General features: G+C 44.2%; 1 protein-coding gene across 11 annotated transcripts in view; it reads right to left on the reverse strand.

The window, feature by feature from the left end:
- DDX31 (DEAD-box helicase 31) overlaps window positions 1-26,187 on the reverse strand; it is a 122,504-nt gene that overhangs the window by 69,201 nt on the left and 27,116 nt on the right. For 4 of the 11 annotated variants that reach the window (XM_063696819.1, XM_055351409.2, XM_019033885.4 and 1 more), the window contains exons 14-18: window positions 24,894-24,953; window positions 14,956-15,006; window positions 13,178-13,317; window positions 8,583-8,664; window positions 1,262-1,373 (exon numbers count right to left, since the gene is read on the reverse strand). In XM_063696819.1, coding sequence (XP_063552889.1) covers window positions 1,262-1,373; window positions 8,583-8,664; window positions 13,178-13,317; window positions 14,956-15,006; window positions 24,894-24,953 — 445 coding nt within the window. The other 7 variants (XM_055351414.2, XR_010130384.1, XM_055351413.2 and 4 more) reach the window with 7 other exon arrangements.

Below are 26,187 nucleotides of genomic sequence, written 5' to 3' on the forward strand. Positions count from 1 at the left end.
CTGCTCCCCCTTCATTCCGACCAAGACCCAAAGTCCTACGTGATTCTGCCTTGGCCAGCACCCGCTTTCCACCCACACTGCCTTCCTCGAGCTCATCTGCACCAGCTCCCACTGCCCAGAATGCCCTTCCTTTAGAGAGCCCAGGGGCTCATCCCACTTCAGGTTTTTGCTCAAGTATCACCTACACAATGAGGCTCACTCTGACCCCATTAAAAACGCACTCTGCTATGTCACCCCTTCACCTCCCCCATCTCCTTCTACTTATTCCATAGCTCTTGTCACCTTTAAACGGACTAATCTATTATGTTTATTATGTTCACTGTCTGCTGCCCCTGCACCCCACTAACATGTTGGCTTCACAAAGCAAGGATTTTTGTTTTGATCTCGCATGCATTCCAAGCACTCAGAATAGTGCCCGATTTGATAAATATTTGTCAAATGAATGGTCTTTAAAGCATTTCTATTTATAAAAAGAAAGGATGCTACAGTGTTCCGATATTGGTAAGCCAGCCTGGCACTCTTCTCAAAATAGCAGGCAACTAACACAAAAACCCTGTGCATCCTCCGGCATGGAGTAAGTCTCATTAGACATGGTCAGTCTCTGGCCAAGACATCCCATGATAAAAAGTACCAGTGATTACAAAGCCCCTTCAGCCATACACTGCTTATTACTCAACGTGAACTGTGAAGTCCACATCTAATGTATGGTGATCCCAGGAGCCAACTTATCCTACAAAGGGTCTGAATATTAAATCAATACCTATCTCTTTTATAAATTTCCTAGGAATTGGGTTCATGGTCTATGGCTCTTCCTCAGTACTATTCTTTCTCATTTTTCTTTGTGCCTTCAAATAGGAACTGCTTAGGTCTAATATTTCCAGCTCTGGCCTTCATCTCTAATTTCCATCTCTACAACTATTTCTACTAACGTGTCACATGTCTTCTACCTGGTTTTCAAAGAAAGAGGAAAACAGATCCTTAAGATCCAAGTTGTTGGGTCAAAACTCTAGTCCCGATATAAGCCAAGATAAAGCCTCATTTGTGCAAAACATGGGGAAGGATGAAATTAACATTTAATATCACTTTAAAGCCTTCTGTGCCTGCTTCCAAACCCTGCAGAATTATGGAGATTGAAGGCTTTGGCTGGTGAGCAGGGACCCCCATGTTGGCCTCTCAACCGGTTTGGGGGTATGTGGGTGAAGGTGGGGGAGAGCACTCTGCTGGGCTACCCACTGCGCAAGCACCTAGGAAATCGACTGACCTTTCTTTGCCCAGGAGACCCTCCTCTCACTGGAGTGCACGTAATCTTCAAATACCGTCTGCAAGACTGTGGCTCGCTCTCGGATTTCCTGGGGGCCAGCAGCATGGGATTTCTGAGAGGGCGACGGAAGGATTAAAGGAGAGATAGAGTCAAAGTCAGGAATAATGAAGCAGTTTATAATAGATTTAATAACAGTAAAATCACACAGTAACCACCTAGGGGCAACAAGGGTAATCCTTTCAATATTACTAGGGAAAAAAAGGGAGCTATAGAGATGTTAAAGTCAAGTAAAGATGAGGATGGCTTTATGAGAGAGAAGATCAGGTCTGTTTACTTATTTACTTACTTTTCTTCCTGACCTCTTACCATGCATGTTCAAAATCAAAGACCATTGGAGACACTTTGGAATTTTCCAAGTCCAATTCACACATTTAAAACATCACTGAACATGAGCTGTTTTCAAATGGGTCTTGGATCTCCTAGGAATCTTCACCTTTCCTTCATGCGCATCAGTGGAACACCGACAATTTCTCTTCATGAGCACTCCACAGTGACCTGCCTAAAATTCTGCCTTAAAAAGTTACCCCATCCTTGAATTTCAGAGCAGGCTTCCTCAGTGCCTAGAGCAGTTCAGACTTCTAGTGTTTCAAATTTATTCCTCCAGCCCATGGCCACTGTGGCCAGGAACCTATTAAGGAGTGAGTGGGCTGTTCCAGGACAACACACTCAAAGACTGCCTGGATCTTTGCAGCAAATCGTCCCTGTGTAAGAAGTAGCATCTGTGTGCATGCAAAGAGCCTACAGATGGAAAATGTTAATAAAATAGACAATTATTTTCTTTTCATCCTTTTAACAGTACCAGAGAAAAAAATTTCCTTTTTAAATATCCCCGCTGAAAACTAGTGGCTTTTGTCTCCAACATCGTAAAACAAACATGAGTGCTTTCTACTGAATGTGAAATCAAGAGAACACAGATTCTTCCACCCAATGAGGCCAACCTGCCAAGTGACACTGATCACTTGAGTGGTGCTAGTGCCTCTACTTCCACCCGCCACCCCGGTGTGAGCCCCCGGGGAAAATCCAGAGTGAGACCAGGTCGTGCTGCTTAACCTTGTAGAGGACGGTGTATGAGCGCTTGCATCTGGCCTCACTAAGACTCCCTGAGCCTCTCTTTCACCTTTAAGGCTGACAGAGGAAGAACAAAGGGGAGGAAAGAAAAAGCCTCATTCTCTGGATCGACGTTCATCTCTATATTAAGAGACTTAACAACGTGAAAATGTTTTTAGTTTAGTCAAATCATTCCTGCTACCTGTTTGGTTGATGACAGTCTCGCTGATTTCACAGTTCAATACAAGGTCCCCCTAAGGGTTCTATCCGCTAAAATGTCAGGAGAAGAGTCACTCAGGAGCCATGTTACCAAAGTGGACATTTGCTATTGTCATTAACAAGGATTTTTTTTTTTTTTACCCTCTTAACTGATGTGAAATGCAAACTTTTTTTTGCTGCCCTCCTTTCGTTAAGCCACCTCAGCAGCGCAACTGTCACCTTCCCTGTGTTTTTTTTTTTTTTTTAATATGAATGTGAAATTAGCGAGGATGCCCTTTCCCCTGGCGGACAGAATCCTCTGTTATTAAAAAGTAAAGCACTTTAATAATGAAAACTTTTTCCTCTTTTTCTTGTGTTTTAACTGTTTAAAATTAATGAGAAGGGCAGAATGGTTGTCAAAGCGATATTGAAAGCCGGGCAGCCAGGACCGAATAAGCACAAAAATCCCTCTAGAGTGTTAAATAAACAGAGCTCCAGCCCTCTCCGAATCCCTCTGTTGGTTATTGTATACATTCTGTAACAGCTCTCAGAATAGATCTGAGAGCCAGGGAGGCAGAGAGGTTTCAGAATTCCAATAAAGGCCTCAAATTAAAGACAGCCTGGTGCGAATTCCAGGAGAAAATTAAAGAGACCTCAAGCTTAAGTGACAGGTGACTTGCTTCTGTGTCACAACTGTCAGGGGATTTAGTGATAATATGGCAATATATTACAAAGGGCTTTTCTTATTCCCCCCTTTAGGTTTCAAAATGAGGCATCTTTTCTTCCCAACCAAAAAAAAAAAAAAAAATTACATATATATAATGTGAGTGTGTATACAAGCGAAATACGTAGGGAAAAAAAAACACGATAGAACTAGGTTCACAGGTTTGAAATGATAAGGTCAGTTTTAGTAAAATATAAGAAAAAGTTAATGGCAGAAAAAAAATATACAATACTTAGGAAAAAAAAAATCTTACTCCTCCCTAACCCCTGCTTCCAGAAATACCTTATTTTAAAATTGCCCCTCTTGAGAATGAATGAGGTATTTTTCAGTTGTCTTCTGGGGAGGACAGTCTAAATTTAAACTGAAGACAGAGGGGGGCAGAGTTATGCAGCACCATCTCAGCCCCCGACAGGTAAAATGCTCCTATAATGAGAGCGGGTCAAACCCCTGAGGGCACACGGATACCTGGCAGGGCTGGCTCTCCCACCCTCCAAGACACAGAGTCAGTACTGGTTAATGAAGCCAACTTCAACTAGTGGACCATGGGTAGTTTAGAAAAACACATTTCCAACCATCCATCTGCACGCAATGCACCTTTGTCTCTAACATCCTACTGATCTTGGAAAACGCAGGCCATCAGAAAGGATGAGCAGGGGGCTCTGAACTTATTTTAAGATCTCGCAATGCCAGCAATGGCTCCTTTGTTGGGATAAGTTTACAGGTATATTTCACAGGACAAAATCGCTTGTAGGAAAAACATGGTTGGGTGTGTGTATACTTTGATGATGAAGATTTCACACCTATCAAGAAGCAACAGATGAGTCTAAGATAATTAGGCTGAACTATTTTTATTATAAAAAGTAATAGCAAAAGTGGGAGGTTTTTGTGAAAGCCTGCACCTTGATATTGCCAACTTCCAAGGTATTTTTAAGCAAAATGGAAGGGTTTTGTTTTAATCACTTTATTGCCAAGCTGAGTTTTACCCCCATGGTCCCTAGAACCTTCTGAGTGCTTCCCAGTAAAGTTGAAAGATCAAATTTATTCTCTTTGTAGGTAGGTGAACATTCACACACCCAGACATAGCTATATATATTTTATACACCTAAATATGAAATATACATTTTACAGATGCTTCACTCGCTTTCTTTCTGTTCACAGAAGCCCAAAAATGTATGTGCCAAAGCGACATTTACCATGGGCTTCAATCATGCTGGGTGAAGGAGAGGGGCACCGTAATGAGGTGTCTGGCTATCTGAACGAAAGGCCTAGCTACTGAACCCACATTTACATGCCTGGCATTAGTTCACATGCTAGAGAACTGCTCAAACTGAGGACAGCAATTAAGACACACGTTATTTCTTATGCATAACAGAATTAAAAGTTGCATCCAGCATCTACTTTATTCTCTTACTACTGACATGAATCACACATAAAATACTCTCTCTCGTTGTGTATATCTACGTGATAATTAGTAACACAGACAATTTAGTTTAGTTTTTCTTTTTCCTCTGAATTCAAGTTAAACTTGGCTCAGCAAGCCAGGTCTTCACCAACATGACACCTACAACGTCGGATGGTTAATTTAGCTTCCTAAGTTAACCAGTTATACCATGAAAGTCCAAACTTGCTCAGCTTTTCTTAAAAAAAAAAAAAAATCACCAAACCTTAAAAATATCCAAGCATTCACCACTATCTATCAAGGTAGGAGATGGGGCTGAGATCATGAGACAGTTTCTAGACCTAAGAATCTATGAGGTCTGGAACTCTACAGGGCACTTTACACCTCGTTTTATTTAAATCTCACAGCAATTTATGTTTTACAGATGGGAAAACTGAGACTGGGGAGAAGATAATCTGCCTGAGATTGCAGAGCTAACAGCTGGGAAGCAAGGATTCAAACTGAAACTCATATCTGTCTGGGACCTGGCTCTTACTCATGAAGTTACGGCCGCTCCTCAAGTCTCAGGAAGTCCTTGAGGCTGGCCTCAAGCCAGGGAAAGGCTTAAGGAGAAGAATTTATGCTGCAAGGCCACAGAAGGGCAGATGCTACCAAAAAAAAACGACTGTAGCTTGTTGCTGACAGAGTGGAGGGAGATGCAGCTGCTCCGCTCCTTCTCTGGGGACGTGTCCTTCAGGAGAGGCTTCCTGCCCTTCTACAGCTTCCCTGCGTTGTGCAGACACACAGTGATCAACTCCCTGGAGAGAAATGATCTGCACTCGGGGATAAAGACTGACACCAATGCCAGGCCCAGAAAGAGTATACCTGAGACGACGTTTGATCAAACTTACTATCTCATTTTGTAATTGTACTACTTGCCTTTATTTCTGGAGAGCTGGCAGATGCTAATGTTCCACTTATTATGATACAGCAAAAAAGGGCACTGGGATTCATGTCCCTGAGTCTGGGCTTTAATTCCACATCTGCTACTAACTTGTATGACTACAAATAATCCTGATAGTTACAGTAATAATAAAAAATGCCCTTTGGGCCGTGTGTGGTGGCTCATGCTTGTAATCCCAGCACTTTGGGAGGCCAAGATGGGCAGATCACCTGAGGTCAGGAGTTTGAGGCCAGCCTGGCCAAGATGGTGAAACCCCATCTCTACTAAAAATACAAAAGTTAGCCGGGCATGGTGGTGTGTGTCTGTAATCCAGCTACTTGGGAGGCTGAGGCAGGAGAATCGGTGGAACCCAGAAGGCGGAGGTTGCAATAAGCTGAGATCACGCCAGTGCATTCCAGCCTGGGAGACACAGCGAGACTCCATTTCAAAAAAAAAAAAAAAAAAAAAAAAAAAAGCCCTTTGGTCCTATGCTTTATACTTGGGACTCCAGGACTATTTCCCACACAATCCTCTGACGTCCTTAAAAGAACACTATTTTATCTCAACTTTACATGCGAAGAAACTGAGGCTTAGAAAGGTCCAGTCCAGGCCGGCTGCAGTGGCTCATGCCTGTAATCCCAGCACTTTGGGAGGCTGAGGCGGGCGGATCACAAAGTCAAGAGATTGAGACCATCCTGGCCAACATAGTGAAACCCCGTCTCTACTAAAAATACGAAAATTAGGTGGGCATGGTGGTGTGCGCCTGTATTCCCAGCTACTTGGGAGGCTGAAGCAGAACTGCTTGAACCTGGGAGGCAGAGGTTGTAGTGAGCCAAGATCGTGCCACTGTACTCCAGCCTGGCGATAGAGCGAGACTCCATCTCAAGAAAAAAAAAAAAAAAAAAAAAAAGAAAGGCCCGGTCACAGGCTGGTGACAGATGAGGAACGTGACCCTGAGGTGTGCTCTTAGCCACTCTGCTACACTGCCTCTCCGAAAAGAAACTAAGGCTTAGAGAGGTCCAGTCCCTGCCCAAGGTCACACACTGGTGACAGATGAGGAACATGACCCTAAGGCCACGCTCTTAGCCACTCTGCTACACTGCCTCCTCCAACAGATCCGCATCTGCTCCCTGCTGATCCCACAGAGCTGCCCTGGAGCCATAATGAAGTATCTGGGGGAACATTAAAAAAGAAACCAAAAGGCCGGCTATGGTGGCTCACACCTGTAATCCCAGCACTTTGGGAGACCAAGGCAGGTGAATCATGGGGTCAGGAGTTCGAGACCAGCCTGACCAACATGGTGAAACCCTGTCTCTACTAAAAATAAGAAAAAATTAGCTGGGCGTGGTGGCATGTGCCTGTTATCCCAGCTGCTCAAGAGGCTGAGGCAGGAGAATCACTCGAACCTGGGAGGCGGGGGTTGCAGTGAGCCAAGATGGCACCATTGCACTCCAGCATGGGCGACAGAGCGAGACTCTGTCTCAAAAAAAAAAAAAAAAAGAAAGAAACCAAAAAAGCCCCTTAACTAGAATTTATGATAGTTCCAAAAGAACGGAAGTGTGCCAAGACCAATGAAGATCTGTCTGGTCACAGGTCAACACCCCTAACAAGAAACTTAATAAAGGGTGGTCCAGAGGCTTACGAGTCTTATATGAAGTACTGACTAGCTTAAAGTAACCTGATGACCAATGGAGTCTTTAACAGCTTTTATTGTTCACAGGGATCTTTGCTGTGGTTGATCAAATTTCACCTCTAAAAATGACTAACATTTCCTTATTTAAAAAAAGACTCAATTATCTTGGTTTAGTTAATACTAATAAAGGCATATTGGTATACAGTTAAATATATGTGCTTTGAAGTTAAGACTTCAAATCCCAGAATGACTAAAGCATATTAGTGTGCCCCTGTGAAAGTTCCCTTACCTCTCTAAGTCTCAGTTTCCTCATCTATAAATTGGGGCCATCACCAACTTCTCGGATTGCTATAAGATTAAATGGGACCGTGCACATAAAGAGTGTAGCACAGTCCTAGGTTGGGAACACACACTTTGCTAATAGAGGCTATGGCTATCTCCTCTCCTGGTATTACATACATTTCCTTAGATGCTCTCTAAAACAAGAGAATTTAAGTCAGGCTCAGTGAAACGGGGTCCCTCCCTGCTCAGGGAGAATAATGATCCAAATTCAGGCACATGCTAAAGCATGAAAGAAACTCTTAAGCTTGATCTATCTGGCCCTGATTTTCCAGTCCATCCTCAGGCATACAAAAACAAATGTAAAATATTCAAGTGATTAATATCTCATAGACAAAATTACATATAGCAACACTGCACCCACACACGGGAATACTGAGTAAGGGGGTGGTGTGGGGTGAGGGAATAATGGTCTAGTCGGGTGCAGCCTTAAGAGAAAGAGCAGAAAAGGGTGCCCAGGGCTGCCTGCACCTGCTCAGAATCTCCATATGGAACTGCATGGATAATAAAAATTTTTCTTCTTAATGATCTCAACTTTACTCTTCCTCTGTGGATAGCACACACACATTAAAAAATGGATGAACTAACTGTGTCTGAAAGGAGACACGGAGATACTTATTTCTTCCACGCTGTCTGGGATAGGCAGGTCTAGGCAGCCGTCCTTGCTGAGAATCTGGACAGGGACCACCGGGGCTGAACGTGTGGCGCTGCCTCCAGACTCATTCTGGCCTGGACCTCTTTTCTGGGGAGCCTGCTGCTGTCTGGCAGGCTTCCAGAATGGACCGTAGCCCACTCGCTAGATGAGAGTGGCAAACGCATCCAGAAGCAAAGACGAGGAAAAAAAAAAAACAATCAAGATTTGGCCTCATCTAATGTTCATGGTTCTTAAAATAAATGTGTTACTTGACAGAGGAAGTAACCCATACACAAAGTCTCTACTACCCCAAATCAAGTGAGTCACATCTGTTGGCAGCGAGCACAATAAATAACAAAACTCACCTGGGCTCCCCATCGTTTCCCTTTAAAACAATCATCTCTTGTCAGAACACACAAAATATCTTCCATCTTAATCTCAGAAACGCTGTAAAAGGAAGGGCACAGCAAGGTAACTTTTTGCTCTTTCAAAAACACCCAAGACCTTGATGCACAAAACTGGCCTATTCTTGAGCTAATTAGACATGAAGTAGAAGTGACACCTTCCTAGGAAAGGAAATATTTTCCTAAACCCTTAGGAATTGAGAAGGGGACCTCTATGATATTAAAGGGACAGGATGATATTCCCGACAATTTCTTTCCTCTCTGATGCATTTAAAATAGGCTACATTTAGAATTTCCTTAATAGAGATTATGTCATTATTTCTTAAGAAATCTTGAATACCAAATAAGTGTGCCCACTCACTGATCCACTCCCTTGATTTGAGCAGATGATCATGAAATAGACGCATTTTGGTCTCTTTAGTTTATACTGAAGAGGAAAAAAAAAAAAAGGAAGAAAAGGGTGGCCAAACATCCTCCACTGTGGGGTAAACACCCCTGTGAGGGTAACGAGGGCACAAAGCCCTGTCCACAGCAGCACTGGCCTTTCTTCTTCTACCCTGGAGGAGCTTCACTCCCCCATCTCTTAATTACTGATGGGTGAAGACCAAAGGATCTCTAACGAAGCCGGAGCTGTGTGCCAAGCACTGAGACAAGAGCTTGGGCTTCACTCAGGAACAGAAGCCACAAGGAGCCAGAACACAACAGTCAGACCTGCCTAGCAGTGGAGTCTGGAAAGCCTCCGCTTCATCCAATCGACTGCAAGGCCACAGCATTTGAATGTAGGGAGCAGAGAGAGACTTGCGTGTCAGAGATGAAGGAAGAAACGTGAGCTGCTGAAAGGATACTTCCCAGGGAGAAAGAGAAACAGAAAGAGAAGAAGGAGTTCTGAGGGGGAAACAGATCATAAAAAGACAAATGATTTTGTTGTATGCTCTTTTTTTTTTGAAAACGTAACAGCAAATTAAAACATGAACGGCAACCTCTTAGGTGGGAGAAGACAATTCTCCCCCTTTCACCCAAAGGTTACTCTGACAAGGCTATGAATGAAAATGCCACGTCTCTGACAGCGATTTACCTGAAATGTGTCATCTCCCTGCACACCCCCAGCCCTCACCCCTCAGCAACCTCTCTCTGCTGCCAACTCACAGCCCTATGGATGAGTGAAGCCTTTTTACAGCAGCAAAGAGTCAACCAGAGGAGGCAGAGCATGCTCTGAAAGGGCAGGAGTCAGAGGGAGAGTGCCCTGACTTCATGGGAAATCTATTTTTCATAGGAGAGAGGAATGCATGGGTATTGAACTCGCCTCTCATTTGTGCTTGGCACCCCGAGGGAAGGTGAAAACAGAGCCCAGTCCCATCTTTTTCTTGGTCTGATTTGCTTCATCACTTTTTTCTTGAGAAAAAAAGAGGAAAAACACAAAAATAAAAGAAATGCAAGAATTTGGAGTCAAATATTGAAGCAGAAAGAAAAGAGTAATGCCGTTTGCAGTCAGGAATACAAAAAGCTAAATATGCCACAGAACAGAAAGGCAGTGTTCTCAAATGCACGTGCTGATATTCCAGCCAGAGTGTGGCTCATATGCTGTGTCCACATGGCGATGTCGGGGAACCACACACCCTAAGCAAACAGGAGCTGAGAGGGAACAGGAGTGATTTACAGTTTAAAAGGGCCTTCTTCCTCTTCCTGAGAAACTGCTGCTTCTGAGGAACAAAGCAAATCTACTATGATTATTTATGGGTCCATCAACAGATCTGAATCACCTCACCTTAGTACGAAACGAGATGGATAAATAAATAAATTCAGGGAACTGTCTTATGCCTGATCTAAGAAATACACGTTTCGATGAAGCATTTACATTTTAATAAACCAATGATGATTTTCATTAGAAACACATTTAAAGGGGAGGCAGAAAAAAGTTAAGAAGTTGACAAATACAAAGAAGTCAAAAGAATGCAGAAGCAAAGTTCTGAGCATCTAGACAGAGGTGGCAATGGCCCAGGAGCCTGTCTCTTGCCCTGTCTGCTCCATTCAACTGCCAGGGCGAGCACTGCAGCTCTCGGTCTAGGAAGGCGGGCAGCCATTTGTCGTGCTGACCCTTGCTGCCGAGAGCCTCGGCCTGCCTTCTCCAATCTGCCCTGTGGTGCCTCAGCCCTCCCAACGCCCCTCTGCCTGGCTCTCATGTTCTCAGGCACGAAACATGCACATGCTTCCTCCTCAAAAAATATTTAGGAGTCGACCTTTTGGATTCTAAAAACTTTCCAGTCTGCTTCTTCCCACAGCGCACTTTGCAACTAGTTAATAGGGGTTTTGTTGTTGTTGTTGTTGTTGTTGTTTTGCATTAAGTCAAAGAAACAGTTCATGTATAGATACAGCCAATGTAGAGCCTTTCCTCAAACAGAAATTGGGAAGAACAATGCATGACTGCAACGTAATAACCCAGATTCTGATGTCTGTTTAAGGTGATTACAGTGCGCCCACGAGGAAGCAGCAGTCCAGGCCCAGGACCCTCACAAGTGAGTTTTCAGAGCAGACGCCAGTGAAGTGGGGCTCATGCAAGGACCCTCCCTCCTCACGCAAATGCTCTTCCACCACCCTGCAGAGTTCCTCCCCAAAAGACCCACACTTCCTCCTTTCAGAAGAGGTGGCGTTATCACTGAGTTGTCTCCTTTCTAATGCGGGATTAAAAAGGGAGTCACGTAAATGCGGGCACACTATTTTTTCCAGACAAGATCATCACAGCAGATGATGGTATTTGTTATGTCTTTAAAATATACCTGACTCCCTAATACTTCGTGCCTTTGCTAATCACTGTTTTCCCTTCTCAATTTTAGCTTTATATCTGAGCCCTTCATAGCAATCTACTTGAATGTGTTATTAGAGAAAAATGAAGAGAGCAGACAGAGGCACCTCTGCTGTTAACTCTGGCATTAGACAATTATCATTGGGCTCTGCAACTGCTGTCACTCATTTTTCTTAGGAAGAGGTCATGTTAAAGTGAATGAGCATGGGGGAACATCCAGAGAGCTGCGGCCAGGAAGGAATGGGAAAATGGAATTTGTAGCTCTAGAATGGAAGGAAGAGGAAAAGAAGTGTGGAGCGACTGACAGGCTGTTACGGTGTGGTGACTACATTTTCTATCGTGGGGTCACAACACAAAATTCTGAAGATGCTTTCTGCATGTACACAAATTCCTATGACAGAGAAAAGCAGCCACCAGCAGCATTGTGACGGGCTCCCAGCCTGTGAGAACAGGGTCAGGGAGGAAAAGGAAACTGGCTGCGCCAGCGGGCTTGCATTTTACCTTCCCCAGGGTTCCTGGTACACCCGCCTGGTGGGTGTCAGCCTCGATGCTGAAAGGGCAGCAAAGAGAGGCCAGCCAGCCTCCAGCTGAGGGAGCTCAGAACTCAGCCGGAGAAGCAGCGCTGGGTGAAAAGTGACTGACTGATCTATATGAGACTTCTTTCACTAATAAGATACAATATGCACATCTTCCTTAACAAATAAAAACCACTCTTTCAACTGACAGATTGTGTTAAGATAAAGAACACACTGAAGAAAGGAAAACCCAAACTATTATTTTGGCCCCCTGACATTACAACCAGGAGTAGTTTCCTGCCTCCCCCAACACTGAAGGACACACAGCATGTTTTCTGAATGAGCCTCAGTCCGTAAGTGTTCACACTAACAACCTTGAAAGAGTTTTGAAAAGTCTTACTAGCATGAGAGGCAGAGTTCTGTGGATGGGAGATGGGGCAGGTGTGGTGGGGACAGCCACACACGGCTCCTGCAACTGAGTGGGCTGCACCCCACAACAGGCCCCCAGGCTGCCTGCTAGGATGTTTTCATTCCAATGAAGAATGTAGTGCTTTTTTCTAGCACTGTACTTTAGGGGAGAAAAGTGTTGCAGTTTTATTTGATGTTTTACATAAAACACAGGGCTGGGCAAGGAAAAAGAAATAAGACTATCCCATTTACAGCGAGCTGGGCTGTGTGCTCATGGCACACCAGGTCTGGAATTCAGGGCTTTACGCAGAGGTATGAGGTGCTGAACTGTGACACACAAGATGGCAGCTGAATGTCCTGGCTGTGAGTGTAGTGTGGATTTCAACTGCCTCAAAATCATTTCCCCTGGGTTCATCTTCCTGGGGGAGGGAAATTGTGTGATGAGTAAAAAGCATTATTTCTTTAAAAGACAAATCAGCGTTGAAGATACAAACCATTAATTGCAAGAAATAAAAGTTGTGAATAAGAGGCCTTTCAGAAGCTGTGAAGATGGTGCACACTTATCTTGCAGCAGGAGAAACGAAACGCAGCTCTCTAAAAGAAAACCAAGTACAACAGATCGTCCTGTGACTTAGTCTGGCAACGCAATGAAAACTGTCATGTGCTGAGGATATTAAAGGTTTTAGTTTTTGCCACTGGCTATTCTGGGACTCATTTAGGGATCACAAGGGTTAATGGCTCTTCGTCAGCTTACAAGGCCCATTCACTGTAAAAAGCGACAGAAAGTTAATTAGGTGAGATCAGCCGAAACCCCATTCAGGTTTCTGACTCACTTGATTTTGTGAGAAGCCAACGAGTTGACATATTCTGCCTCCGAAGGAGCCAAAATGAGCAGGCTGCTCCCATGGCAGCCAATCCGGGCGGTTCTTCCAATCCGGTGGATGTATTCTGCAGGTGAAGATGGAGCGTTGTACTAAAAAGGGTAACAAAAATGAAGGCATTCATAGATCAAAAGACTGCCATTAATTGGAAGTGCAATACTCCTCACCTGCCTCCAGGTATCCCAAGAATTAAATCCTGGTGCTGTGGTTACCCTAACACAATCACAAGGAGAAGTCACCCAACCCTGAAACTCCTGGCTTCACTGGAAATAACAAGGCTCCGACAAGCAAATGTGAACAGTGGCCAAGTTTCCGATAAACGAGACGTCTTCTCATCCCAGTATCTCCTTTTTAATTTTACTTCTCCACAGGTCTCTTCATTTTCTTATTTGCATCTTTTCACTGTGGTGACTGGATGAGGTGAAAATGTAGGCAGGTGGGGGTAAATTTCTCCAGGATGACCACATGACCTTGGCCTACTTCCTTGGTAGACAAGGCCACAGGGTGAGGTGTCCAGAGGACACTGGAGGGTGTAAGGATGAAGGGGCTCCCTGCTCTGTGGGCAGGGTCTACCTCTGATGCCAGGCCACCAGGAGCAGGCCCCAGGAGCTGGTCCCCACCAGCCTGCAGCAGCCCCACTCAGTCCTTCAGAATGATGGCCATTCTACAGAATGCGGGCAGGTGAGGGGCAGGTTCCCTGCAGGTAGGGACATACTTCTGCTTGCACGGAGAGCACTGCCAACTCAGAGAAAAGAGCAGACTCTATCACTCATTACGATGGATAATGCAAAGCATTTTATGTTTTCTTTGGTAATAACTTTGTCATCATTAAAGCTAAATGACCATCCACTCATTCTTCCCTTTTTTTTCCCTTTGATGCTACACATATCAGAGAGATGAGGGCCAAGGTCAATATAATGTATGGGAGGCTAGGCATATTAAATGAATCAATATTCACAATATAAGCTCTAAATGATCAATTCTGTATGTCTGGCCTCCCGTACATTAAAACTGTCATTGCCTTATCTTCAGTTCACTCTGTGGCCAGCAGGAAAGAAGATACAATGCCTCCAGTTCTAAAGTGATCATCTGCAGTGAGCAGATCAGACATCCTGGCCAGTGACAGGCATGCAATCCCACTAAAATGTGAATAAACCATGACTCACGTCAACAGGGCACGTCCCCCAGCCCCGACACAAAAGGGCTTAAAAATACCATTCTGTAAACTAATGAAAAGAAAAAACAAAACTAAAACCACCAGACTCTAGTGCTAACACCTGTACCCTCTGGCAAAGCGTCTAAGGCTAGAGGTATGTGTAAGATGCTGTCAGGAACTTAATTGCTCCCTGCAGGTCAATGTACACGGACACGGCTCTCGGACAGCTGAGCCATCTCCTTCTGGACACAATGAGGCCTCCCAGGGACCGAGGTAATTCCCATTATTTTCAGGGTTGTTGAAATTTTGGTTTGTGACACGAATTAGTCTAGAAGCAGGACAGCCTGCCACCTCCCTCTCGTGAACGCACATTCTGGCTGTTTTGCTGCAGTGGTGAGGTGGGCTGGGTTAAGGAAAGATGTCAGGGGAATTGAACAGATAAGGCTGGTTTGCTGCCTGGTTACCAGGGCAACACCCAAGAGGATAATAATAATTATTCTACTTAAAGCCAATGCATCTACTCATGATCATATATTCCTGCCTAAAGCTTACACCTTAACAACTAAAAAATTACCTGAACAATCCACGTGACTTGAGGGAGATCTAAGCCCCGAGCTGCAACATCCTTTAAAAAAGAAAAGAATATGGTTTAACACTGAGTTTCTGAACCTTTCTGGGGTCATGGATATGTTTGATAATTTAATGCAAACTCTGAGAGTTCACCCGCCCACAGTACACACACATTCGGGCATACACGTATATGCCCAGTACACACACACACACACACACACACACACACACACACACACACACACACACAGTCCTGCATACAACTTCAGGGGGCTCAGGGACCTACTGCAGTCCTCTTGTGGTTAAAAATTCTGATTTAGGGGCAAATTCTACAGAACCCATTGATGAGGGAGTCACAACACCCTTTGCTAAAAGAATCTACAGGTTAGCCTAGGAACTTAAACAGTAATTATCAGTTGTGTAATGTAAAGAACTCTGAACTCTTCTAGCATGTTTTATTGATTTACATTTTATCTGAAAAACCACTTGAGGAACACATTCATGGATTATCACCCCCCGCCCACAACCATGAGCAACGCCTAACAAGCTGGCCTTGAGGTGTGTTCTGGAACATCTCCCCTCAAGGCATTCGCTGTGGGAGTGAAGTGCAAAGCATTTACTTAGGATTTTGCTTTCTGGCCTCAGAGGGCAGCAAGGATCTAGTAATCCCCTACCCCCATCACTTCAGGTAGCTGGATTAGAATACAGGCCAAGCCCATTAATCACTTCAAAGATTTAGCTAGATAGCTGAAAAACTATAAAAGCAATAGAGATTTATTTTTTAATTTTATGTATCTTTTCAAGTAGTCACCACCCAAAGAGCAAAAATTCTCTACTCTCTCACGTCTCTCACCATTCTAGCAGACTAGAAAGTGGGAATTTCCCTGACTTTAGCATACATCTGTACTCAGCATTCATTCTTCAAGAATAACAGTTGTAACAAGAGTGTCCCAGTCAACATTTACTGAACACTTACTACCCACTACACACTGCGCTGAGACCTTTACCTGCGTTATCTTGGCTAATCCTCAAAACAACTATTACCCCCATCTGACAGATGACAAAACCAAAATTAAGAGAGATAAAGTATTTTGTTTGGGGACACACAGCTGGGAAGTAGAAATAATCCTCGAATCCAGGTTTGCTTTGCTTTTTCAAGGCCATATTATATTATACCGCATTCCACCATCAAAAATGATCCCATGTCCCTCATATGCTGCTGGTGGGAATCCCTATGGCAGGGAATTTGGTAGTATCTAGCAAAATTACATGTGCATTTGCTCTTGACCCAGAGCAGTATCACTTCTAAAAGTCCACACAAAAAAGGATACACTGACAAAAATACAAAATGATATAAATTGTAGATCTAGAAAAAAACTGTCAACCAGCAGAAGACAGGTTCAATAAAATACAGCAATACCTCATATAACAGAGTACTATACAGCTATAAAAAGAACAAAGATTTCTATATACGGATATGGAGACTCTAGGATATATTTTGAGTGTGTCTAGTATGCTTGTGTAAGAAGTTGGGAAAATACAAACATATTTGCTCATATTTCAGTAGGAAATAATGGTGGGAAGAACCCCCAAAGCTTAAAAAAACAGTTATCGCCAGGGGAGGAAAAGAAGAGGAAGGACAGGATAAAGATGGAAGCTACACTTCCTTTAATGAACTTTGATACTTTTGACTCAGACCGAAGTGTATTGGCATAATTTAAAAAGATAAACAGCTGTCACTATAGGAAATACAGAGTATCACTTATGACATATTCTCACCAAACAAAATAAAACCTGAAACCTAGAACCTAAATCTAATAAGTCTCTAGATCCAACTACTAGTTTACAGGAAGTATGGGAAAGAGGAACATGTTGAACACCGTGAGGACACAATTAGCCAAATCCTGAATGTAGGGTATTCTAAAAGACAAATGATCTGGTTTCTTCAACAAAAAAGTTAAATAAAGGAGGAGTAACGACACCCAAAACACATTAAATAGGCAGATGGAGAACCAATACCATGATAGAGGCTCACAAAACCACCAACTGTGGTTATCTCTGGACAGAGGGATCTAGGGGGATTTTTACTTTTCTCTTTGTGTTTGGCTTTAACAATGAATTCTTATCATTTCCCCTACAATTTTTATTTAGAAAAATTTAAACCTACAGAAAAGTTAAAAGACTAGTACAATCTAGATGAAGGCGATACAGATGTAACTCCTTTACCTAGATTCTGCCACCACCAGTCTTTGGCCCATTTGTGTTCTATCTACGCATGCCCACGCACACACACACATATGCAAGCACATTTTTCTGAACCATCTGAAAGTAGGTTGCAAACATCATGACAATTTAACCCTAAATACTTTAACACATACCTCCTAAGTAAAAGGACACTGATCTACATAACCACACCACCATTATAACTACACCACCGTTATCACACCTCAGAAATTTAATGCTGAATAGCATTTTCTAATAAATAGTCCATATTCAAATTCTCCAACTGTACCTAAGATGTCTTTTTTTTTTTTTTTTTTTAAAGATGGGGTCTCATTCTGCTGCCCAGGCTGGAGTGCAGTGGCACAATCACTGCTCATTGCAGCCTCAACCTCCTGGGTTCAAGTGATGCTCTGGCCTCGACCTCCTGAATAGCTGGACGACCAGAGGTAAGTTCCACCACACCCGGCTAATCTAGATTCTTTCTGCCCAGGCTGGTCTTAAACTCCTGGGCTCAAGCGATCCCCCCATCTCAGCCTCCCAAAGCGTTGGGATTACAGGCACGAGCCACCACGCCTTAAGATGCCTCTTACAGTTGTTTTTCTTTCCTAAACTAGGATCAGATGGTAGGTCATGCACTCCGTTGTGTCTCTGTAGACTTCCTTAGTTTGGAACCATACCCCTGCCTTTGATTGACTTACTTAGTTTTTCGATGTCTGTCATTTTTTAAGAACATCAAAATGTTCCTGAGGACATCGGACAACTGGATTTGTCTAACTGCTTCCTCATGGTAAGGTTGTGGTTAGGCTTTCTGGCACAAACAACCTCAGGGTGGTGTGTGCTTCCCATGGTTCCATGTCGGGAAACACACTGGGGCAGTCTGTCCTGTATGGGTCCCTCTGTTGAGAAGGTGACTTTCTCCTTCGTAATGAGTAAGTAACTGGGGAGTTACACTTTGAGACCATGCGAATAGCATGGTCCTGTTTCCTAAAACCTTTCACCCAAGGCTTTTTAGCATTTACTGATGGCCCTTGTTTGTACTGTTACCTTGATGACTCTTTAAGTCTATCATTCCTTCCTTCCATTTCACAGCTCTGGGATACTTTTGTAAAACCAGCCCACCCCCAACCCACTGTTAAGTATCACAAAGGATTCATATGTACATAGCTTTTTTTTTTTTTTTTTTTTGAGATGGAGTCTCGCTCTGTCGCCCAGGCTGGAATGCAGTGGTCTCGATCTCCTGGACCTCATGATCTGCCCGCCTCGGCCTCCCAAAGTGCTAGGATTACAGGTGTGAGCCACCGTGCCTGGCCTGTACATAGCTTTTTTGAAAAACAATAATACTATGCGAAGTTTCTGTAAGAAACACACTCCCGGTGGGCGCAGTGGCTCACACCTATAATCCCAGCACTTTGGGGGGCCGAGGTGGGTGAATCACCTGAGGTCAGGAGTTCGAGACCAGCTTGACCAACATGGTGAACCCAATCTCTACTAAAAACACAAAATTAGCCAGGCATGGTGGTGCATGCCTGTAGTCCCAGCTACTTCGGAGACAGAGGCAGGAGAACTGCTTGAACCCGGGAGGTGGAGGGTGCAGTGAGCCAAGATTGCGCCGTTGCACTCCAGCCTGGGCAACAAGAGCAAAACTCTGTCTCAAAAAAAAAAGAGAAGAAGAAAAAGAAAAGAAACACACTCCTGCTTCCCCCAGCATCAGAGGCAGGACTTGAGGGAGACACCACCCCACCATCACTCCCCCAGAAGGACCACTGAGGGTACCTCAGGATTTGTCTGCCTTCACTCGTACCTGAGATTTGCAGGTTTCCTTTGAATGCTGGCTAGGCTGCATTTATAAGTGTGTAAGCAGAAGTTAAACGCACTAAAAGTGTGTCAACCACCCACAAAGTGTTTTCAGACAGCTCCCACAGGCTCTGGAAGCTGAAGGCTGATGCTGCAGAGCTGATGCCTTTGAGAACACAATTTAGGATGTTCTCTATCTAAACGGGAGCGGGAGCCGCTTTCTACACCAACTACAGTTTATGTTTTTAGAAACACTGATGAGTTCTTACATCTGCAAAGCTCTTGTGAAGAACTGATTTCTTGTCTTTAAGTGCACTGCAGTGGGAGATCCACGTAGGCACGGGCTGCTTGAGCTTCACAGACGTGCCTTGTAAAAATTTAATGCTCATTGGCTTAGTAAATTCAACCAGCAAACACTAAGACTCTAAAGACTCTAAAATAACGTGTGACGTTCATGAAACTCACTGTGAGTCCAAACACAGCGCAACAGTGAGTGATGAAGGGTGCCAGCAGCCTGTCATTGTGTCTTCAAGGCTCTATTTCCTACTTGGGTGACCTAGCTCTGGACAACAGGCTAAGACACAATCTTCCGGTCTCCCACTAATGCGTGTGTTGGGGGAACCTCACTGACGGCCAACCACTGCCCAATACTCCTTGTTTTCTCTCCCCCAGATTTAACTCAGCCATTTCTTTAGGCTACCACAGTGAATAACGAGAAAGAAAGGCAAGTCCTATTCTAGGAAGAGAGAACTGGACTGCTTGCTCCAGTCCCACTTAGGGGCTGTCCAATCTGCGTGGGTCAGTTTGGCAAGCTGAGCCTCAGCTGCCCCGCCTATAAAATGGCTGGGAGAACCATGCTATGTACGTCATGAGGTTGTTGCTAAGATCAAATGAGACCATGTATATGACAAATATCTTCAGACCTATAAATCTCAGTATTCTGAGATTCTGTAAATCTCACTTATCCTGGTGAAGTAAGAACTGGTATCATGGCAATTGGGCAGAGAAGTGATTTCAATGTCTCTGTACTCTCCTCCTCCATCATATCTCATTCTCTGCCCCCGCCCCACCCAGGGAGAGGTCCCAGGGAAACAGCAGAGGCTCCATCTCCCTGGAGCACAGTCAGCCAGCTACATCAGATCAACAGGAGATCATGACCCACCAAGACTCGGCAGAGGATTCTGTTCTGTCTGTTCTTAGAACTTAGATGTAGCTTCATTTTATTCCTTTAAGCTCATTAGAGCAAAAGAATTGCTAAAGTCAGTTCTGAAAGACACTCAACGGTGAGGCCTTGAAGGCCCTGGGCCTGACAATTGGCTGCCTCCATGAGACCTAGGAGTACAGATGGAAGGCAGCTTGCTCAGGTGCCAGCCTGTCAGTTGGATTAAAATGACTCATTTATTTACCCAAGAACCTCACAAAGTGCTTTTACTAACAGGGAGAGGGGGCCTGCCGTCTCTCTGAGAAGGGACGCAGCACACTCGCCTCTGACGCCTTCCCGGCCTGCCAAAAGTCATTATTGCCGTGTGTGGAAAGCCATCAGCAGGGTCCAGGCCCCCGTTGTCCGGGTGACAGATTGGGCTGCGTAATCAGAGGAGGAAGGAGAGAGTGCAGAAGCTGTCAGAGGCGAGAGATCTTGGCTGGAGCCGCCAAAAAACTGGCAACATGAGTTAGCGTAACTGAGTAAACAGCAAACAATCTCCAAATGATCTTTCCATTAACAAAACAAAATAAAATGAAAAAGATATACTTTACCTAAAAAGCATACCCCAGAGAAAAGCACAAAAGTCTACATTTATTTGGGACACAGAACTGACATTGTGACTCTTCACAGCCTTATCTCCTTTGTCTCCTAGCCTCCTGGCACGGTGGAAATTTCCCAGGAGGAGAGGAAATTAAGAACTGCACAGACAGAACAATATGCTTCAACCGGAAAAAAATACGGAGAAGGTGGAGGAAAGCAGCACAGGTGATTTAGGTGCATCTTCTGAAAAAGAAATGCATGCGCCGGACAGCCAAGGAGGACGCCAAGGGACAGTTGGCGCCCAGGGCGGGCTGCAGGTATCTTTCCTTTCTGGGAAAAAGGTGACTGCACTCCATCCAGGGACAATCAAGGACAGCCACCGGAGACCAACAGAAAACCTAGTGTCAGCCTTAAAATCAGGTGGCTTGGAAACTCCATTTTCCGGCCATTCAGTGGTACTTCTTCTTTATCAATTCGTCAACATAATGATGGTATTAAAAGCAAGGTTCCTTTCCTCTGGCTTAGGGTGAGTTCTTCACTGTAAGTAGGAGGAAATAACATTTTGCAGATAATCCAGTGTCTGATATCTGATCCCTTTGATTGCTTAATTCCACTTGGGAAAGTAGGCTTTGAACTTCCAATGACTCCTTCTTGCTCATCCCTACTTCCTACTTAACTTGGCTTTTTCTTAGATCTAGTTTTCCAGAAGACACGAAATTACATTGGGAATGTGTGAGGACTCCTCGTCTTTCACAAACTGATTTCTTTTGCCCCCAGCTATGCTTTGCCTAGACTCCATCTTACCATAGTCACACCTTTACTGAACAGCCACATTACACAAAGCCACATTATCAGGACTTGAGAGCTGCATGAAATAAAAAAGGTCCCTGCTTTTGAGATGTTTATAATGAAAATGAAATGAAACACACACATGTACCCTTAACTGTTCCTAGCAGGAAGGAAAATGGGGTGGGGGACTTTTTAACCATGAAGGAAACAGCGTAGTTGTGAACTTCTGTGTGAGCACATTGCTATTTCCAAATTTTCATAAAGACATTCATTCTGGCCTTGTTAAAAGGATCTCGGGATGATAAATTAAAATGGCAAAAGGCACAGTATAAAGGGGGGGAAATCCCCACGTAACGATTAACAACACGATTCCTCTTTATCAAAAGAAGCCAGTTCTCCATCTGTCTCGTCCTGAAGTGGCCCTCGTTCCTCATTAACACCAAGGAGGCTCCTGGAGAGTGTTCGGATAGCCTGGCAAGCAACAGGCTGCTTAAAAGGATGCAGAGTGGCACCATCTTCCCCGACCCAGGCATCATCTACTACAGCGTGTGTGTCCCACTCGCCCCGCAGCTCTCATATGCTAGAAGCATCAGCTAGAGCAAACAAGCATGGCAGAAGAGGCAGGAACACCGAGAGGAAGCGAAGAACTTCCCACGACTGGGAACCGGCCCTCCTGTTCCGGCCCAGCAACCGAGAGAAATGAACCCCACCCAGCTCTTCTCCAGTCATCTTCACTACACAGCAAAGAGAGTCCCCAGAATATCGGCATGCTGGAGTGACCTGGACTAGAAAATGAACAAAGACTGAGGGCTTTAGAGAAATCAGGCTGTGGGCGAGGGAGAGTTCTCTTTCCATGTGGCACCTGGGACTGGCAGGGCGCAGAGGGCTGGGAGGTACTGTGCTTTGCCAAAACAATGGCATTCTTTGTCTAGCTGATACCACGTGCCTGCAGGTATCATCAGCCAGACAGAACAAGGAAAGTGATTGTATGCTTTTGACCTCACTGAGAATTATATTAACTATTTCAGAAAGAATAATCTTTTCTTCCATGCAGAGCTACTAAAAATACAAACAACAGAACTTCAGATACCTGGAGTTTTCTTTAAGGCTTACAGCTCACTCATGTCTGTAAAGTGTTTGCATACTAGGAGACTCAACAATTTCTGAGGGATAAATCCAGCATGTTATGGGTCAAAGATAAAATATTCTGTTCCTATCATAACCCAAACTCCACCCCAAAGGTTCCTACTGCTTTCTATTTCAATATTGACAGTCCAGAACATTCACTTCTCAGATAACACCAGATGAATGAAAAACTTATTCCCAATGAGCAAGTCTATTAATCTCTGTCTTTAGAAAAACACACACACGGGTAGCTCTTAACATCGAGTTTCTTGGGCCCTGTCTAGCGCCCCCAATTTGATCTACAAAACCAAGTGCCTACTGCATGCCTGCTCTGTGCTAGACACTGGGATAGAAATGCAAACAAATCACAGTCCTTGTCTTCATCATGCTTACGACCGGCTGCGAAGGCACGTAGACCAGGCGGGATGATCACTACGGTGAAGAAATGTAGGGTGCATTGGGACAGCCCCATGGGGAAGAACGGGGGGGCTTCTGAGTTTCATTTCTCTGAAGACATAAAATTTAAGGGGAGACCTAAAGATGGTTTAGTCAAAATCATGCTAGTGTTCCAGGCAGAGGGACTAGCATGAATCAAGGCCCCAAAGCTAGAAAAAGCCAGATGATACATTCCAGGACTGAAAGAGGGGGCTGTTTTGCTGAAGGGTAGGGAGCAAGGGGGAGTAGGGTGAAAAGAGACAAATAGGGGTCAGGTTCCACAAAGTATTGTTAGATATAATAAGGATTTTTGACAAATTTCTTTCCCCCGCTTTTTTTCTTTTGAGACAAGGTCTCGCTCTGTTGCTCAGGCTGGAATGCAGTGGTGCAATCACAGCTCACTGTAGCCTCGACCTTCTGGGCTCAAGTGATCCTCCTGACTCAGCCTCCTGAGTAGTTGGAACTACGGGCACGTGCCACCATGCCTGGCTAATTTTTATTCCTTAATATTTTTTGTAGAGACGGGGTCTTGCTATATTGTTGCTCAGGCTGGTCGTGAACTCCTGAGCTCAAGCGATCCTCCCACCTCGGCCTCCCAAAGTAGTGGGCTTGTAGGCATGAACCACCACACCTGGCCCAACAAATTTCTTTATTAAGTAGATTATTTGGAATTAACCTTCACTAGAGACCACACATAAAGATGGCTTTAGAACAAGCTCAAGCATCTGACTCGTGGATGGGCCTCATAAAGGGAAGGACTTGGTCAGACACAGATCTCCTCAGGAGGCAAGTATTCCATGGTTACAGCTCTCAGGTCTGAATGAGTGTCTGCAGAGCCACTGTTTGCCTCACACACGAGAAATGACACTGTGATAAGCAGGTTACCAATAAGCCCCCTCTTGCAGATAAGCACACATATATAAACACAAAAGAAACCATGCTGCACTCATACAGAAACTCTACACTTAGACAGAAAAGTCTCCATTGCCTTTAATACTGAATATGGAATACAAGTTCCTTAAAAAGTAATTGCATCAAATGTGGCCTAGATGGGCATTCAAACAGCTTAGTATCTTTGTTTCTACCCAGCACTTGTTCACTGGATTGACTAAATTTATGGTACAATTTCATTACTGTGTATATAGGGACTTCTCCAATAACCAGCTGGGGATTAAGTTACATTATCCAAGATGGAACAGAGAAGGCATTTTAATCTTTGGAGATAGCAACAACTACGGTAAAGTGAATCCCCAGCCTGGGGGTAGAGAACACTGAAGGTTTGAGTTTTTAATCTCAAAAGAGCACAAAAGGCATGAGTTTAAAAGTTCAGTGTTGTGCTGGAGGAGGCAGCTATCCCGGACTGCAGAGCCTGAGGCTGAGGGAGCTGGCCCTGAAATCACAGGACAAATGACAGTCGGAGACAGCAGCAAATAAAATCAGCCCAAATGCACCGATTTTCCTTTAAGAAAAGGTGATCAGAGGCAAGCAGAGTCATTTTGTTGTGGAAAGACTTTCTCAGCTCTAATTACTCCCGATAGCTGTAATTTACAAGTTTTTGGTGGATAGAAATCTCCAAGATTCACACATTTTCAGACCAACAGCTGCCACTATTAGTGACCAAATTGCCAAGTCTTCTGCACGGTGGTGGCTGGCTATCTGCAGCCCTGTCAGGTAACAAGAAAGAGGTGCAAAGAGGCCAGCCCCACCAAGGGGCCCCTAGTGTTCCTGGGCCCTGTAGGACTGACCACAGGACAAACTGTCAAGAGACGAAAGATTACACAGCCATCACAGAAATGTATCAGCCTTCGCATGGAACACAGGAGGATACGTACCGTGCAAAGAAGGACGCCTCTTCTGGAATGTGAAAATTCCTGAAACACTGCTGTTCTTTCCTACAAAAACAAGGAAAAATAGAGCCTTACAACTCAGAGACAAACTCCAGCAAGGTAGGCTTACATCTCCCTAGCTCTCTCCATCTCCTACTGCTAGAGCTATTTTCAGGCACAGAGAGGTTTGCCAGGAAAGAGGAAGAAGCGGATTCTTTACATCTTCTAAGATGACCCTGTACTTACAGGACCGGACTTGAGGCTACAGCCAAGTAGCAGGCGCTTTGAGGGTGCATTTTTGTGGGACACTACCAGGGCAGGCACACTCTCCAGGAATGGCCAAAAACAAGAACAGGAAGGCACAAGTTACTGCATGCAGGGCTCCAAGCCTGCGTGCAATTTATTCTAAACATTCTCCTACAAGTGCTCTGAAGGAATAAAGAATAACCAACCTTCTCTACAGGCAGTTTTTTAAAAGATTAGATATTTATAAAACTATGTATTTTAATTGGAGAGAAAATATATTTACATTAGAGGAAGAAAATATAATACCACTCAAGGCAAACCCCCACTACCACCAGGGACACCTTGACGTTTCCCGAGTCTCCATTTTATGCATAACATAACCAAATATGCAGCTTTCCAAAAAAAAATGGCATCCTACTATTTATACTATTAACATGCTCTTATATAGCAACAGAATATGAACATCTCTTCATGCCAATCAGTATCCAAAGACCAGGTCATCTGCTGTGGTGAAATAGTATTCAGCTAAATTGATGCACCATTATTTACGTGACCAATGTTGTATTATGGCAATTAAGGTTGTCTCTGATTTTTGTTTGTTTGTTTGTTTTTTGAGACAGGGTCTCATTTTGTCACCCAGGCTCACTGCACAATCTCAGCTCACTATAACCTCCACCTCCCGGGTTCAAGTGATCCTCCCACCTTGGCCTCCTGAGTAGCTGGGACTACAGGCATACACACAATGCCTGGCTAATTTTTGTATTTTCTGAAGAGACGAGGTTTTGCCATGCTGCTCAGGCTGGTCTCGAACTCCTGAGCTCAAGCAACTCACCAGCCTCAGCCTCCCAAAGTGCTAGGATTACAGGCGTGAGCCACCTCGCCCTGCTGATTTTTTAATATTGCAATCAATGCTGTGATAAACATCTCTATAAATAAGTCACTGTGTAGATTCTTAATTACTCCCTTAGGTTAAATTCCTAGAAACAGACTCACTGGACCAAAAGGTGAGCATCCTAGAATGCTTTCAGTATGAGCCTGAAACGGCGCATTCTGA

The sequence above is a fragment of the Gorilla gorilla genome, chromosome 13 (genome assembly GCF_029281585.2).
Source record: "Gorilla gorilla gorilla isolate KB3781 chromosome 13, NHGRI_mGorGor1-v2.1_pri, whole genome shotgun sequence".
Classification (NCBI taxonomy): Eukaryota; Metazoa; Chordata; class Mammalia; order Primates; family Hominidae; genus Gorilla; species Gorilla gorilla.